This window comes from Hipposideros armiger, unplaced genomic scaffold (genome assembly GCF_001890085.2).
Source record: "Hipposideros armiger isolate ML-2016 unplaced genomic scaffold, ASM189008v1 scaffold_479, whole genome shotgun sequence".
NCBI classification, from domain to species: domain Eukaryota; kingdom Metazoa; phylum Chordata; class Mammalia; order Chiroptera; family Hipposideridae; genus Hipposideros; species Hipposideros armiger.
The window spans coordinates 124488-141200 of NW_017731829.1; the positions used below are offsets into that span (position 1 = coordinate 124488).

The following is a 16713-nucleotide window of genomic DNA, read 5'->3' on the forward strand; positions in this document are numbered from 1 at the left end:
TTTGGCTTCTCATGGCCAGAGGTGCACTGCAAGTTGAAATGTTGAGAGCAGAAAAGCCCGGGATAGAGATGACACGGCCCCAGTGTCCCTTCTCTCTGCCTAGTGTGCATGAGCGAGCTATCGGCCAAGGACACAAGAGCCTCCCTTTTGACACAAGATCTTAGGCAGCAGAATTCACTTTTGCCATCAATTCTGAAAACTTTCAACAAGACTCAGATGGTTTACTTTAAACACATGTGCATGGACAAAGCAAACTCCCTTTTCTTGATGCTTGACTGAAGTCAGGGTCACCTCAGCTGTGCCCTGATGTGCTCCTTGGGGAAATTGAAGCCACGGTGGAGCCTCAGGCAGGGCCAGTGCAGGACCCTCTCCAAACCCCAGGAGAGGTTCCTTAGAGTCACACCAGGGGATGTTGTTTTCTGATGGGTGGAGTGGTGGTTTTTTTTATGCCCTGCTGAGCCTGCAGCTGTTAACATGAGTTGTAGGGGAACACAGCAGTTAGGACCCAAAAAGGATATGTGAGGGCTCCTCCTTGTGCCTGTCACCATGGAGTGTCCCATTTGTCCCAATTTGGGAAAACAAATCCAGGATTAATGTGAGGCCATCCAGATGCAATGACTTCACTTTCTAAGGCGTGTTTTCCTCCTCATTTGCTTTTTGCAACTTGTCTTCCTTGTTCCTGGGCCCCTGAAAGAAGAAAAGAAAATAGAATCTAAAGCTCATAGGAGCAAAGACCATAGCCCCCACCCCCTGCCTGCCCGTCATGTAACAAGAGAGCAATGGAACAGAGGAGCCTGATTCCTTGGCCGATTCCCTCCCAAGATATGACCAACCACTGATGCATTTAATTACTCCTGGACTCGTTTGCTCTTTCATTTACTTACTCTTTTACTCATTCTTTGACTAACTTAGTTATTCACTAACCTCCTGATTTATCACTGACCCACTCATCTATCTATCTATCTATCTATCTATCTATCTATCATCATCTATCTAATATTTATCTATCTACACTCAACCAGGCACTCACCTAACCATTCATCTATCCACTTAACCATCTACCTAACTATGTAGCCTTCCTTCCTTCCATCTTTCCTTCCATCTTTCCTTCCTTCCTTCCTTCCTTCCTTCCTTCCTTCCTTCCTTCCTTCCTTCCTTCCCTCCATGCACATATCCACCAATCCATCTATTCATCAATCCAATCATTTATCTATACAACTGTCAAGTCATTCATCCACTCACCCAACCACCATTTTTTTAAGCACCCATGTGTGCCGTGTGCTGGGGATACAAGTTTGAAAACTATGGGGATTTTGCTTCTGAGGGTCTTTTGGTCTGGTGGGAAAGACAGATGAGGAGGATAAATCCCAGTCCTTAGACATAGCTGGAAAACATCCGACTTGACTTTCTGCATCTCGATTTTTGTTTTGAACCCATATCTAAACTTTACCCTCAGACATGTTTCAGAGCTTCTGTTTTTTCTCTCTGGATGAGTGACCACTCTTGGAGCTGCCTAGTGTCAGGATCTTGGGAGGTGGGGACACCTGGTCCTTAAGTCATGTGCCCTCTTGTGTTGTAACTGAGTCTCCCTTGGGGCTGGTTACCCCAACTCTGAGCAGATTTTCTGCTGGGGGTACGTCTTCTTTCTGCAAGGCTGCCCATGGCTGCATCTGCCTCCAGCAGTGATTGTTAACCTTGACTGCACATTTACATCACCAGGGGGAGCTTTTAAAACATACTGAAGTGCAGACCCCACCCCAGACCAAGTGAATCAGAAATTCCAAGAAATGGGACCTGAACTTCGACAGTTTTATCTATAACTTCCCCCAGCGTATTCTAGTGTGTGCTCAAGGGTGAGAAGGAACATTGAGAAAGCGCACACAACCCACCCTCTCCCCGCCTTCCTTCCCTGTTCCTCCCCTTGGGTAGGATGCGGGGAGGGGGGACTCGTTTTAGTCTGGAGATCATCTCTCCCTTTACGGGTTCCTGCACAATGCAGTCGTCTATGCCGCAGACACATCTCCACTAGGATGAAGAAAGGTCAGCGATTTCTGCCTAGCCATGCCCCCGCTTAGGCACTGAGCTGCAGAGGAAGATGTGCTTGAATGAGGGCAGAGGGTAGAGAGGGAGAGGAAGATAAGAGGGCATACAGGTGGGTGTGCTTAGTTCTCCCTGGAACAACTTGAACGGCAGGAGAGGCGGCTTGTGGAGGAAGAGGTGTCAGGCGCTGTGAGAACCTGGTCTTCGTCCTCGCACCCTTAGCTCTCATGGCAGTGCTGTGCCCCATGCGGCTGACTCCCACTGGGTCCCGAGCTGCCTGAGGGTCTGTTCACTCTGTCCTGGAGTCTGGCCCAAGGCCTGGCCAAGAGATGGAGCATGTGCTCTGTGTGGGGCAGGAGGCAGGGCGTGACTGGCTCTGAAGGAGAGACCTGTGCACCCCCCCCCAACCTCACCTCGAGCTTCCACCAGGCCGGGGGGTAGGGGGGTGGGGAGCGTGGGAGGCCAAGCTCTGACAGCGAGCTTGTCCACTGCCAGGTCGTGTGGATCACGGCCACGCTGCCTTACTTAGTGCTGTTCGTGCTCCTGGTCCACGGCATCACGCTGCCCGGCGCCTCCAACGGCATCAACGCCTACCTGCACATTGACTTCCACCGCCTGAAAGAGGCCACGGTCAGTGCTCAGTGGCCATCCACCCGCGGGCCAGGGTCGGGAGGGTTCCCGGGGCTGGCAGTGATAGGAAACCTGGTCCCAGCCCTGCCCCAAACTTTCAGCGTAGCCTAGGACGCGCCTTCCCTCTCCGGGCTGCAGCTTCTCCACCGGGCCCATGCTGACTGGATTTGCACCTGTGGGTCTCCATGAGCCCGTCCAGCTCCGATGGTCTGGGACTCGGTGTCCATCGTAGATCCCTCTTTTCAAGGAGAGCAATACGCTGTCCTGGGTCCCTATCCCTGCCCTGTTCCATGGCCCCCCAAACCACCCCAGCCACCCCAATCCTATCCCCAGTCCAATTTCCACTTTCTAGTCCCCACCCCTGGCCTTTGCCACCATCCTGTGATGACACGGCCCCCTCCAGCTCATTGTGCCACCCAGAGACACAGATTACAAAGAAGGGGGGTGAATTTGGAGTGGAGCCCTAAGCAGTGGGAGGTACCCAGTGCCTTGAGCATCTTTAAATCATGGCTGAGATGGTTTTCATCCTCCTCCCTCGGGTCCACCTCAGTGACAGCACTGCAACATTTTCCCTCACAATTCCCAAAGGCTTCTTCACAGTCCCTTTGAACCCAACATGATCGTGGCAACACAGGACTGGGGGGGGGGTGTATCCCAGTATGCACCTCCCTTAGTTATAACGTCCAACGCACCACAGTGTTATAGCACATAACCAAGAGAAAAACCTATTTTCTCAGCAGCTGTCAGGAAGGTACCAGAGCATGAGGCACGAATCAGCCTTGTAAAAAGTTAGACTTGTATTTGTTCTGCACATGTTTAACTATCCTATGTCTTTCCGACAAGTGGAAACAGCTCTATGTCCCACCATCACATGGCCTTTCTCATTATATCCTCTAGCTTGCAAAGTTGCAGAGACTAGAATAATGTGAGTGGGGAGATAACAGAAGTCTCACAAATCCAAATGGCAGCTCTTAGTTTGGGTGGGCTAGGTGTAATTATCCCCACTATACAGATGAGGAAACAGATACAAAGAGGAAAGGGTGCCCCAGACCATGAGGCAGAGAGGTTGGAGAGGAGCTCATATCTCCGGGCTTCCAGCCATGAGCTTTCATCACCCAAAAGATGGAATAAGTAAACCCCATTGGCCCCCAAGAGTCACCACTGTGTGGGCTACTAGAAGCTTCTAGAAATCACATCCCTTTCTGAAGTTGTCATCTCCGTAACTCTGAGAGTCTTAACCCTTTGCCTTCACTCCATTCACGTTCTAACTTAGAACTGTTAGTTTATTAACTTTCTTGGCTAATCAAGACATCAAATTGAGCCAGTAAGTTCCTCCAGGGTGAGCTCACTCATGACCACTCAAAGCTGGGAGATGCTAGGGAGACCCCAGCCTCTCTCCTTTGCACAGGCTTCTGGGGGTGGGAAAGGAGTTGCATGGCTGCCGTTTCAGGCTCAGACCTCGTTTCCTTGGGTCTGAGCGTCTCTGGGGTGTCCCAGCCCTTCCGGAGCAGTGAGGTGGTCCCATTCTCGAGGAAGCAGAAGGTGATGGATTTGTCTGCCCATCTCAGGTATGGATTGATGCTGCAACTCAGATATTTTTCTCCTTGGGGGCCGGATTTGGAGTCTTGATTGCATTTGCCAGTTACAACAAATTTGACAACAACTGCTACAGGTAAGATCCTTCTCAGGGCTCTGGAAAGCCCTACATCCTGGGGATTGATCCTTGCAGGGATGGGACAGAGGGCTCTGGTCTGGGACAAGTCAACTTTTCTTCTTGCGTTTCTTCCTCTGTGAAATGAGACACCATCCTGAACATTCTGTGAACTCTGACATGCCCTGTGGGGGTCCCGATGAACTCATTTCAATGCAGGGCACCTCTTAAACAGACGCAAGGTGAGGGGATAGGAACATTGAGGCCACTAGTGCTGGGACATCATAGGGGTGGGTAGCTGGGACAGAGGGGCCCTGTGTGGCTTTCAGAGCAGGCAGCACTACTCCTCTGTTCATCCGATGCCCAGACAGGCAAGGATGGAATATCCAGGCTGGGGGCCTCGCAGAGTCAGAGGTAAGACCACAGGGCGTGTTGAGAGGGCTGCACAGGGCAGCAGTCGAAGACCACGCTCTGGGTGCTTCAGTAAGCACTCAGTGCTGCCTCCTGCCCACCGAGGGCTGTGAGGGCACAAACTGGGCCTCCCTTTATCACTCTCTGTCAGAGGCTTACAACAGAATCACACCCCTCTGGTACAAGACAAAGTAGGATGGATGCACAGCAGTGGGGCAGACTCCAAGAAGGCTAAGGAAATGGGGTGACCAGCCCTCTGATGGGGGATTAGCCAGTTCGTGGAGATGAGCCTGAGGTGAGCCTTGGAGGATAGTTAAGACTGTGACAGACGGACATGGAATGGATGACACACATGGCGGGGGACAGCACCAGCCAAGCCAGGGAGGTGATTTGGTTGTGGGCCAGCAAGCTGACTGGTTTAGTTTATTCAAAGAGTGCATGTTAGGGACTCATGGCAAATGAGCCTGGAATTAAGGTTGGGTCATCTTAGCAAAGCTCTTGCACGCCTGGGTGGAAGAAGTTGAGAGGCACTGGGGAGCCACGGAAAGTTTGTTGGAGAGAGAGGCTGGTGACTCAATTTCCCAACAAGAATTTGATACCAGACTCTGGACTCAAGGTGTTTCCTCCAGAAGTTGTTGATCTATTTCCTGACCAGTTATGGGAGGGCACTGGGCTCCATGGGGCAGCAAGGAAACGGAAGGCGTTTGAAGTTGCGGATCCCAGAGATGGTACCGCTGTTGATGAGCAGGGTGGGGGAGTCAGTCAGGTGACTTGAACTCACAGTGCTTGTCTCCCCCAGGGACGCCCTGCTGACCAGCACCATCAACTGTGTCACCAGCTTCGTGTCTGGGTTTGCCATCTTCTCCATCCTTGGTTACATGGCCCACGAACACAAGGTCAACATCGAGGATGTGGCCACTGAAGGTGGGTGGGCAGACCCAGCCCACTGAGGAAGAGAGGGCTGAGAAACCCACCCCATTTATGGCCGCACGGGTCTCCAGTGGCTGTGGGACTGAGTGGGTGGGACACAGAGGTTTCTAAACCGCCCATGTGATGGACCCTTTTTGAGTCTGTTGGTGGGAATTCCAGGCAGCACTGGGGCCCTGAGTGTATAACAACTTTCCTCTGAGACTGGCTGGGCAGGACAGATTTTGGAGCGTCCACTCTGTGCCAGCCCCATGCTGAGCACTTGACATACCTTCGTTTAGTTCTCACAAGTGAGCTTGTGAGAATAGTCCCATTTATTGGGTTGTTGGAAAAGTCATGACGCATTTTTGCGACAAAAAACAGAAAAAAATACCTCATGACTTTTCCGACAACCTCATAAAAGATGAGACCGCTGAGACTTAGGCTATGTAAGTTGCCCAAGGTCACCCGGCTAGTACGTAAGCAGCGGTGGCTGCACTCAAGGCCTGACCCATCCAACTTCCTCCCCTCTTCTTCCCATATTCTTATGGCCACAAAGAAGCTGATACCTGGGGAGGGGCTACCTCTGATGGACTCTGAGGACCACAGGCTTTTGAGAGGTGGGGTTCACAGCACATAGCCCGTAGCTGTCCCCGCGAGGCACTGCTCTCTGTCTGACTGCTGGAGGTCAGCCTCGCTGGTGTGTATGTGAGCTGCAAGCTGCCGCTGGCTTTGTCTGTCATCATCAGCTCCTTGGTTCTCTCTGTCCACCCAGAACCAACCAAGTGCCATGCACTGAGCTGGGGCTGATTGGGCCTCAGGGTGCTCTCTGTCACCTACTGCTCAGACCGACAGTCCCAGCCACTGATGAGGTCTGTGATGGTTCTTACAGGGGCCGGTCTAGTCTTCATCCTGTACCCAGAAGCCATTTCCACCCTGTCGGGATCCACGTTCTGGGCCGTCGTGTTCTTCATCATGCTCCTGGCTCTGGGAATTGACAGCTCCGTGAGTGACCCTGCTCAGGATGTCCTCACCCCCCGTCCCACACACACACATCTGTGGGCCTGACCTCCCCGCACCACGTCCACACACACTACTCAGCAGAAAGTTCCCACCGTTGGAACCACTGATTAACAGTTGTTTCCAGGAGATTCTATTTAAATGCAAACAAGGAAGTGAGTCCTCACTCAAAAAAAGTGAGACTTAGGTCAAAGCCAAGAGCCAATAGAAACCCATTGGCATCGTGGAAACCCACACCACAGGGACCTCAGATAGCCAACCCCATACTCTCCTCCTGCCGATGGGGAAACTGAATTCAGAGAGGGCGCGGATGGCCAAGCACTCTTCCCATTGTATTCCATCATCAACAACCCACGAAAACACACTGAGCCTCATGTGTGTCTCAGAAGCTTTTGTTTCACCCACATGGAAGATTCGATTCACTGGCCTCTTTTTATGTCTATGTCCACCGTTAGTATACCATGCCTGCAAGTCTGCAAGAAGTCATAGAGTGGGACTGGCAGATAGGTTTCCTCTCACTGCCTTTTCTTTTCAATTGGTAGATCTGCCCGGAGCAGTGTGTTAAGAAGGGTTCTGAGGCTGCTTCCCAGCCCTTAGGAAGGAATACTGCTTTTAATGAGCAATGCCTGCCAAGGGTAGAGGAGGCGTGCATGAGGCTTAGCGGTGGCACGTATATGCTGCCTGTCTGCCACCCCAGCCTGGAAGTATCACTTAAGCAAACACATCATTATTACTCATATGAGGCCATAAAGAATCAGTATGCCCATAGCTGCAGACTAGGCAGCCCTCTCACACTCTGAGAGCAGAGTTTGAGGAGATCACTTTGCTCGATAATGAGAAAGGCAGCAAAATCCTTGTCAGGAGCTGCTGCCCGAAGTTCCCGCCCCTAGAAGCCCTCCTTTGGTAGCTGTTTCCAGAAGGCCCTTATCTACGTGCAAACATTACACGGGAGTTTTGGCATTTTACCCCTATCAGCTCCCCAGTACCCACTGGGGCTGAGTGAGTGGGGCAGGAGACAGCTAGCTACCTGTTCATTGGTGGGAGACAGAGTTAACGCTCCACCCTTCCCCGTGTAGCTTCTGAGTTCTGAGTTTGGTTGAGAACATGGCAGAAGTGAGGTGAGATTTCTCAAGAGAGTCAGGGCAGCCACCGGGGTGCCTGAGTCCCAGGCTGCAGGAGGTCTGAGGGAGCCTGGGGCCTGAGATTGAGGTGCTGGGGTCCCCTCCTTCCTGCTCCCTACCCTGCCTGGTTCCCTCAGATGGGAGGCATGGAGGCGATCATCACCGGCCTGGCCGACGACTTCCAGGTCCTGAAGCGCCACCGGAAACTCTTCACCTTTGGTGTCAGCTTTGGGACCTTCCTTCTGGCCCTGTTTTGCATCACCAAGGTGAGAGAAGGCTGCGCTCTGGGTCACCTGGAGCTGGTGGGGCTGCATTTCAATGAGTCAGACATTTGCAGCTTGGGAGCCGGGGTGGGCAAGGCCAGGTTGAGCTCGGGAACCATGGCAGGACCTGCATTCTCAGCCCTGTGGCCGGTTCCCTGGCTTCCAGCCCGTTGTCATCTCACACCTCTTAAGCCTGAGGCTCTCCAGGCAACCCTGTTAACTGCGTATTAGTTTGAGGGGCACCAAAAGCCCCTTTGAGGCCCATCTCACTTTTTACCAGCTGAAATACCCACCCTCAGACCCCGTGACTCTGGGAGGCCTTTGTTAAAATGCAAATATGTAACGTCAATCCAGCAGCCCCACACACAGCCCGTTCTCAGACTGGGTTCTGAGCGAGTGGGACAGGGGTTGGACAGGTAGGTTGTGATGGATGTAACAGCCGGTGGCCATTTCCAGCCAAGATGGCCTCAGGTTTTCTCCCTCCATGCCTCAGGGTGGAATATACGTGCTGACTCTGCTGGACACGTTCGCAGCAGGGACCTCCATTCTGTTTGCTGTGCTCATGGAAGCCATCGGGGTCTCCTGGTTTTACGGTGCGTGCTGGGCCCCGAGTGCGTGGAAAAGCCTTGGCCCCCTGTGCTCTGGGAGCCGTTTCACCTGGGCAGCAAAGGGGCTTCCATTTCCAAGGCAGTCACTGGCCGGTTCCAGCCTTGAGCCAATTCTTTATCGGGGCGGCTCTCCCAGCCCTCAGCCCATCTTTGCATGAACCCCCTTTAACAGGGGCTGCAAAGGCCCCAAAGGCATCCACTGTCAGCTTTTAAAGAGGAGCTCAGAGGAAGCTGCTGTTCCCTGAGCCATGTAACTCATTCTAGAGCTGGGATGCACGATTTAGCAAACAGAATACAAGACGCCCACTTACACTTGAATTTCAGATAAACAGCGCATAATTGTTTCAGTATAAATATGTCCCAAATAGTGCATGGGACGTCCTTAAACTGAAGTATTTTTCGTTGTCTGTCTGAAATTCAAATATAAGCCGGTGCAGTGTGTTTTATCTGGCACACTGACGCTGGAGCTGAACAGGAGAACGTGTTACCAAGTGTCACATGTGCTGCCACTGATTGTTTTTTTCCCCACGTGTCATATCCAAGTGTTAGTCCTGTTCCCACGGTTTTCTACTAGTCAGAAGGAGGTTTCAGTGTGAGTCTGCGCTCTTCTCCCAGAACGAAGTCAGGGCAAGGGCTGTGCCGTGCCGCCATTGTTTAGGAGCGTGAACAAGAGGAGAACTCCAGGCTCTGGAATCAGGCTGACCTGGCAGGATAGCCCGGGACGAGTCCCCTCCCCTCCTGAGCCCCGTGTCCCTCTGAAACATGCGTTGGGGTGGCACATAGGTGACACCATCCCTGAGTGTGTCCTCTCCCTCGTTCTGAACCAGCCAAGTGACCCTCCCCAGGTTTTCTAGGTACCAGGGTGTCACTGTCTTGCCTCACTGCCCTGCTGTCTGCCTGGGCCCAGACCCTCGTGGGAGGACAGCAGGGGACAGCCTGGAGCTCTGGGGGGGCGGGCCATGGTGACAAGCCTGCCTGTGTGTGCGCAGGTGTGGACAGGTTCAGCAATGACATCCAGCAGATGATGGGGTTCAAGCCAGGCCTGTACTGGAGACTGTGCTGGAAGTTTGTCAGCCCAGCCTTCCTCCTGGTGCGTAGCGTGTGGGACGCCGGGGCGTCCTGGGCGGAGGGTTGGGGGGTAGGGGGCTATGTGCCGGGTGGGGGTGCGGTGGACATGTCTGCTTCTCAGGGGAGGAGGTCCTGGGATGCAGAGTCTTGGTCGTACAGGAGGCCTGTGGACACCGTCGTGGGCGTCCACCTCCGCAGCGGGCTGGGGTGGGAGGGCTGTGTGTGGCTCTCCGCAGCCCAGCTCCAAGGACTCTTCTTTTCTCGCTCCCACTCTCTTTGTCTCCTTTTTGTTATCATTCGCTTCCTGAATCCTTCCTCCTGTCCCCCTCCTTCCTTGTCCGCACTCCCCGTAATCCATCTCACACACTGCTCCGTCCGCACTTCTCTCGGGTCTTCCCTGCTTTTCTCCCTCCCTCCCTTCTCCTTGTCTCTCTTCTCTGCCTTCCTTCCCGCTTCCCCCCTCTGGCTGCCCCCCCCCCAGTTTGTGGTGGTGGTGAGCATCATCAACTTCAAGCCGCTCACCTACGATGACTACATCTTCCCACTCTGGGCCAACTGGGTCGGGTGGGGCATCGCGCTGTCCTCCATGATCCTGGTACCGGCCTACATCATCTACAAGTTCCTCAGCACGCGGGGCTCCCTCCGCGAGGTAAGCTGTGGGCCGGCCTGGGGGCGGGTGGGGGACAGCATGGGAGGGGACATCTGAGTCATTCCTGTCGGGGTGAAAGAGAAGCGACAGAAGGACACGGACACCAGGGTCAGACAGACCCACCACGTTGGCCAAGTCATATGTCCCCCTGAACCTCAGTTTCTACATTTGTAACCTGGGGCTAATAATATGGACCTTGAAGGGGAAAAGAGCGTGTTTAGCCGGGTGCCTGGCAGGTGGGAGACGTTTGACACACGTGCCCTGCCATTGTGTTACATGCCACATGCAGTGTATCTTCCTACTGCTACCGATGTGAGAAGGTACCGCTCAGCCCTCCAGTCCCCTAGGGATGAGTAAGGCACAAGGCCGCCAGTGGGCCTGGTCCCGTGACCCTTTTAGCTTTTATGTCCCAGTTCTCCCTGTCAGGTCTCACTGTGACCTGGTCTCTTGGCTTTTACCTGCCTCTTTCCTGAACCTGATCAGCCTAAACCAGAGATCCCCAAACTGTATTTTCTCCTCTTACCTGTATGCATTGCGTATGCACACGTATGTGGATAAGTATTGGGGAAATAGCGCCCTTCACTCTGAAATTACGTCTTTCCTCCTCTGTGGTTGTTAAAGTGCCCCGTCATTTATAAATAGTCGGATGGCCTTTTCCTCACATCCTCATTTTGCAGGATACAGATTTTGTTCCTTTATGGCTTTGTCCACTCACTCCACAGCTCACTGCTGGGGGTCTGCACGGCCCAGGCCGCATTCTGGGCCCAGGCAGAAGTTCCTGGAGCTCACGTTCTAACGAGGGGACAGATGAACAAAGGAGGATGTAAGGGAGGGAGCTGCACAGGAACTTAGGGCAGAGGGCCCGGGCGGGGCTGTGTCGTCCCCCACTTCCCCAGTTCCATGTGACGGTCCGTGAAACCCCAAGTCCAGCTGCCTCTGGGGCACCTGGAGGACTCGTGTTCTGTGAGCTCATCCCAGACATGGGAACCAGGCCCCGCTTCCAGCTTCTTACTCTGCACATGTGGGGAACGGGGAGGACTTCCCACAGCTGGTTATCAGTCACTGATTCCAGACACAGTCCCTTGAGTCCAGCCCAGACCTGCGGGGCCGACCCGCGGGCCCATCCCACCTGCTGTGCTCATTGCGCCCCAGGCAGGACGCATTCCCATCGTGGTTTGTTTATTTATTCAGTGCCTGTCCCTCCCATGTGCCCTGAGCTCCCCCAGAGCAGAGACTGTGTGGGTCTCCTCAACTCTGGCTCCCCAGGGTCTGACCGCAGCAGTTGGCTCAATCAACATTTGCTGGATGAATGACTCACAGTGAACCGACCAGGGTGGGGCGTGCCTTGTATGGACTTTCACACACTGTCCATGTGGGACTTCAGGGCCAAGTAGTGTGTGGCCCTTATCTGGGGGTGCCTGCGGGGCCCCAGGGAGGGTGTCCCTGCGTCTAGCTAAGGCCTCCCGCTTCTCCATCCTCTTCCAGAGACTGGCCTATAGCATCACACCAGAGAACGAGCATCACCTGGTGGCCCAGAGGGATGTCAGGCAGTTCCAGGTGGGTGCAGCCTGAGCCATGCGGGGTGGGGGCTGTGGGGAGGGCCCGAGCTGCTCCTGCTGTGAGCTGGATGCCCAAGGCAGGACCACGCGCTACACACCAGAAAACCCAGAGCAGCAGTGGGCAGTGGCCCACAGGGGTGTGGTGCTAGGAACCGGGGAGGGGCCTGTCCTCTGCCTTCTACCATCGTCCACCTGCCTCTCTGCTCCAGGGTCCTGGAGTGCCAAATGCCCAAACTTTGCTAAGCTCTATTCTCCCACTATGAGTGGTCACCACGGGGTGTCACCGAACTAGGCTGAAGATTTCTTATCGTGAAAGAAACACTGCAGCTACCTCAGTCACTCGGCGAACTGGAGTCCTACCTTTTTCCCCTTAAAACAACGTCCAGGGCGGGGGACGGAGGACGGTCCCAGTGAGCCACCTGCTTCAGAGTTGCCGTGTGACTTTGGGAAGGCTCCTTTCTGGGCCTCAGTGACAGCTAGGGACTCAGCCTGCATGTTCTCCGGGGTCTTTGAAGGGAGGGGAGGGGGGTGCTTTCTGCCTCCTCTGGGCTTCTTGTCGCCCTTCTCAGCTGGCCCTTGGTCCTCCCGTCCCCGCGCGGCCCGGCCCTCACATTAAGGCTTGGCGGTTGTTCCCTGCAGTTGCAACACTGGCTGGCCATCTGAACCTGGCCCCGAGGGGGAGCCCCGCCGCGCCACCGGCCAGGCCACAGCGTCTGCTTCGCCACCATCCGGACGCTGTCTTGGGATTCCTCTCCTGGCGGATGCTCTTCTCGACCCTCTTCCTCTCGTCCCAGTTACAAATGATTTCAGGATCTGGTTTTCCCAGGAAAAATTACTTCTGTCGAACCTCTTTTGTTTTGGGGATGTTTCACCCACTTTGAGAGCTGGCCCAAGCTGAGTCCAAGGCTCGGGCAGAATTCCCCACCACGTCTGTTTGTCCTTTGGGCCAAAGAAGAAATCCTCGGTCCACCCAGTCGGAGGGAAGGTGTTGCTCTTGGTCAGACACCATGAAACCGAACTCTAACAAAAAGCCCGGCCGAGGTTTTTGGGGGTACACGGATCTTCCCCCTCCTGCCCCCTCCCCTTAGTCAGCCCTCTGGTGTCTGAACCATGGCCGGGGAGCTTGGGTTCACCTGTCCCTGTTGTGAAGTCTGCGGAGCAATGCTTTGGGGGGTCGCGAGCAGAAACCATCTTAGTTCTGTTTCACTTTTGCCAACCTGAGTCTGATTTGTGTGTCCTGGAACATTCTTCCAGCTTCCGGTGGTCAGATGGTGCAGAGCCATGGGTGTCACAGGGGAGAATGTAGGGGAGCCCCGGTGAGCAGCTTTTACACAAATGCCAGACAAGCTCAAAGCTCTTAGAGGCCCCATGTGGGCCTCGCTCTGACAGGCTCATGGAGCCCAGAAACCCATCTTTGGCTCCGAAGACCTTCCTGGGAACCCAGTGAGGTCAGATGTGTTTCTGCTGTCCTCGTGGGACCAGCTGGGTGCCCAAGGGCAGCCTGACAAGCTGTTTATTAATGTACTATTCACGGACAGACACCTGCAAAGTCTTTCCCTAGAAATCCCAGCCAGCAAGGACCAGGGGTCCTGAGCGATGAAGAGTTGGCCCTGAAAGCTCCCTTTGTCTTCCATCATGGACTAGGCTTGACACCTTCCAGGGCAGTGTGGAACTAAGCACATAGAACCTAGTCACTGAGGTTGAGGGGACAATAGTCTGAGCTGATAGAACAGGTCGGTGGTGGTTTCTAATAGCTTGACTTCTGATACAGACTCCCAAGTGGTGCCCTCTGGTGGTAGTGATGGTTAATTTCAGCCCACTCGGAGAGTTGGTGGCATCTATTTAGGGTTTCCGTTTATGGTTTGAGTCTCATGATCTCGTTGTAAATCTAGACTTGTGGGTTTTTATTGTGAATGTGGGAGCCCCTGTTGCAGAATCCTGGGGGGGAAAAGAGGCCACCTCACTTACAGTGGGAGTGTACGGAGACATACAATCAGAAGGTGCTTTGCATAAAACTTGGGTGTCACTGAGCCCCACTGATCCGTCGATCGGATCGTGCTGTCCGTGGGAGAAGGTTATGTGAGGGCCAGCTCGGGGCAGGAAGATGACTTTCTGCTGAATCGGGGCCCTTGGGTCATTCTTTGAAGTAAAGAGGGAAATCAGGAGACTTTTTTGAGCTTTCCATATAAAAAGGCCACCTCAAAGACTGAGGCAGCCCAAGTGTCAGATGGGGCCTGGGAGCGTCCACAGGAGTAGAACAATAAAGTGGGGGTCGGGAGATGAGAACAGGGCGGCCTGTCACTGATAAAACCTGGCCCTGTAAGTGACTTTGAATCTCCCAGAAAGGATAGTTCCTCTCTAGCTGTTACAATTTTGTTTTTAACAAAGCACGTTGTTGCCTCCCATCTCCCCAGCGAAGACTGCAGGGCTGGCTTCTGTCTCCCCATGTCCCAGGTGAGGAAACCAAGGCCCAACACTTCAGTGTCTCAGCTGCTAAGGGATCTAGTCAGACCTTCAAGTCAGATGTCCTGACTCTCAGCCCACAGCACTTTGAAATTCCCTGCCCAGAATTGTTCACCCCACCCAGGGCTGTCCTTAAAAATAAACAAAAATGCAGCGAAGAGGCCAAGGAGTATTTCTTAACAAAGAACAATGTGTTGGAAGAAGGGGAGAGGGGAGAGGATGTAATTTATTCTCCTCTAGCTGGTTGCCAGAGTGGAAATGATTTTAGCTGCTCTCTTTGGATGAAAGTAATCACCCTGGAACAGTGGGACATGAAAAGCCGAGTCTGCTTGGCTGAGACGAGAGCAGAGGGTCAGGGAAACACGTGCGTTAGGACAGGGACACACTTCTGAGAGAGCCTGCGGCTTTCTCTCTGCCAGGCGGCCCTTGTTGCCTCGTCATTTGTGCCAAAGGCAAATCAGAGACGTGGTGCTAGCTGAACCAACACCAAACCAACGCAACGGTGCTGCCTTGTGGCGGAAGTTGGCTCCTGAGCCTGGGGTGGAGGGAAACTGGCCCCAAGCGCAGGGTCCCTGGGGAGGAGGGGGGACCCCAGAAGCCCTTGGAAGTTCTCGTGGAGGTGCTGGGACACCTCTGGGTTCATCTTCCAACCACGCTTAATGTAGAGGGAGTCACGCTTTATCATAAGTAATGTTTGATTTCCTTTTTCCAGCTTTTTTTTTAGTAGCAGAGGTTACCCGGGATAAGGGGGCTCCTGTGTACTGTTCAATGCACTTTTGATATTTTACCAGAATTTTAGAGAATTATTTTCCATGAAATGTAAAATATCTGTTTAAGACCATCACGTTAATACCTACTCAGTGTCTAGTTAGTGAGCGTCCACCTGTTAGTCGGTCTTCATTCTAGAGGCAATGTGAGAAGAGAAGGAGCAGCCCTTTGCCAATATCCTGCTGAATAAAAGTCCCCAAAGCTGCCTTAATTCTCAGAGGGGCTTCCTGCCCAGGTGGGCGCCAGTCTGTTGCTGTATGATCCATTTTGTGAGACCGAAGCATTCTTACCAAAGAAATCATTTCTTAGTAAAGAAGCCCACCACGCTCATTTCGTTTGTTTCGTTTATTTCTTCTGAAAGCCATGGAATGGAGAACAGGGAGGGAGTGTGGTGCAGTGGAAACAGCACAGCATTTAGAGCTGCACAGACCTGGGTCTGCAGCTGACTAGCTGGGTTCCTGGTGAGAGTGGCTTCATCTCTTTGAACTTCATAGCTCTTTGTTTGTAAAAGCAGGGGTTGGATCAGATCATCAAAGGTCCATCTAGTTGGGAAAAAAAATTAATGTCTCCACGACAATGTTCTCATGCTACATTTACAACGAAGGAAGCACATCATTTACGACAGAACTTTCCAGAATGATCTGGTGACTAATAATCTATGGAGCAGGGAAATCACAGATTTCTGGCCTCCAGAACTTTGAAATTTTTGGACATTCAGTACTTCCACTTTCTCCAATATTTCTTCAACTGATGCCAGAAACACTTAATATTTAAAAAATAAAGTCCAACTCTTTTGTTTTGAGGGTTTTGAAGGAAACACATTGTCATGCCCTTGTAAGTCCCAGGTCTGCAGATAGGCAGCAAAACTGCTGCTGCAATCAAGTCACCAAAATACTGGTGCATGTGAACTTGATCTTGGGGTACCCACCCTCATTCCTCTGTTTCTCCACTTCTGTGTAAATAAGGACTGTTTCAATGGTGCCCTCTGTGTCATGGACTGTTCCAATGTCATGCAGATTTCTATGTCTGGTGTGGATTTATATTACAGGCTGTTCTCTTCATGGAAAAATAACTGTACAGAATAATAAAGGATATTTCCTGTGCCCTGTATCTGGTAGTGGAGTCCTTTCTGCCATGAAGGTAAAACGCTACAAATTACGTAGGGCAAATAGTTTTGTCTATGATCATCCTCCAGCTAGTAAAGAAGAGCTTCTGGTCATAGTGGCCCACCTTTCACCCAAGTAACTATTTTTGTAACCTATGATGCTGGAGACTGAAGGTGGTTAAATCTATAATCCTAGCTTTGAGATTGACACATTTTTATTTAAATAGAAAGTGGATACCATGTGACACCAGTTTAGTTATCTAGTTTTGCTTTTTAATTTCCAGGGCTGAATTTCTCCATCACCCTGCATGATGATGACTTTTCATTTTAACCCACCCCACATCAAATATGTCATTTGTGTTCCGAACAATCATCCTGCAAGCTAGGCAGCACAAAAAACAAGGTACCCACTGGACAGATGAGGAAATTAAGAAATGACCCACCCACGGTC

The 16713-nt window shown here is 52.6% G+C and overlaps 1 protein-coding gene across 5 annotated transcripts in view; it reads left to right on the forward strand.

Annotated features, from left to right (window-relative positions):
* The window catches only part of SLC6A2 (solute carrier family 6 member 2), a 45584-nt gene extending 29324 nt beyond the window's left edge, over positions 1-16260 (forward strand). For all 5 annotated transcript variants that reach the window (XM_019666852.1, XM_019666854.1, XM_019666855.1 and 2 more), the window contains 10 exons: positions 2536-2670; positions 4239-4342; positions 5532-5656; positions 6531-6643; positions 7917-8045; positions 8536-8635; positions 9640-9740; positions 10200-10367; positions 11853-11924; positions 12566-16260. In XM_019666852.1, coding sequence (XP_019522397.1) covers positions 2536-2670; positions 4239-4342; positions 5532-5656; positions 6531-6643; positions 7917-8045; positions 8536-8635; positions 9640-9740; positions 10200-10367; positions 11853-11924; positions 12566-12589 — 1071 coding nt within the window. In that variant the 3' untranslated portion in view covers positions 12590-16260. The remainder of the gene's footprint in view (positions 1-2535; positions 2671-4238; positions 4343-5531; positions 5657-6530; positions 6644-7916; positions 8046-8535; positions 8636-9639; positions 9741-10199; positions 10368-11852; positions 11925-12565) is intronic.
* The last annotated feature ends 453 nt before the right edge of the window (positions 16261-16713 follow it).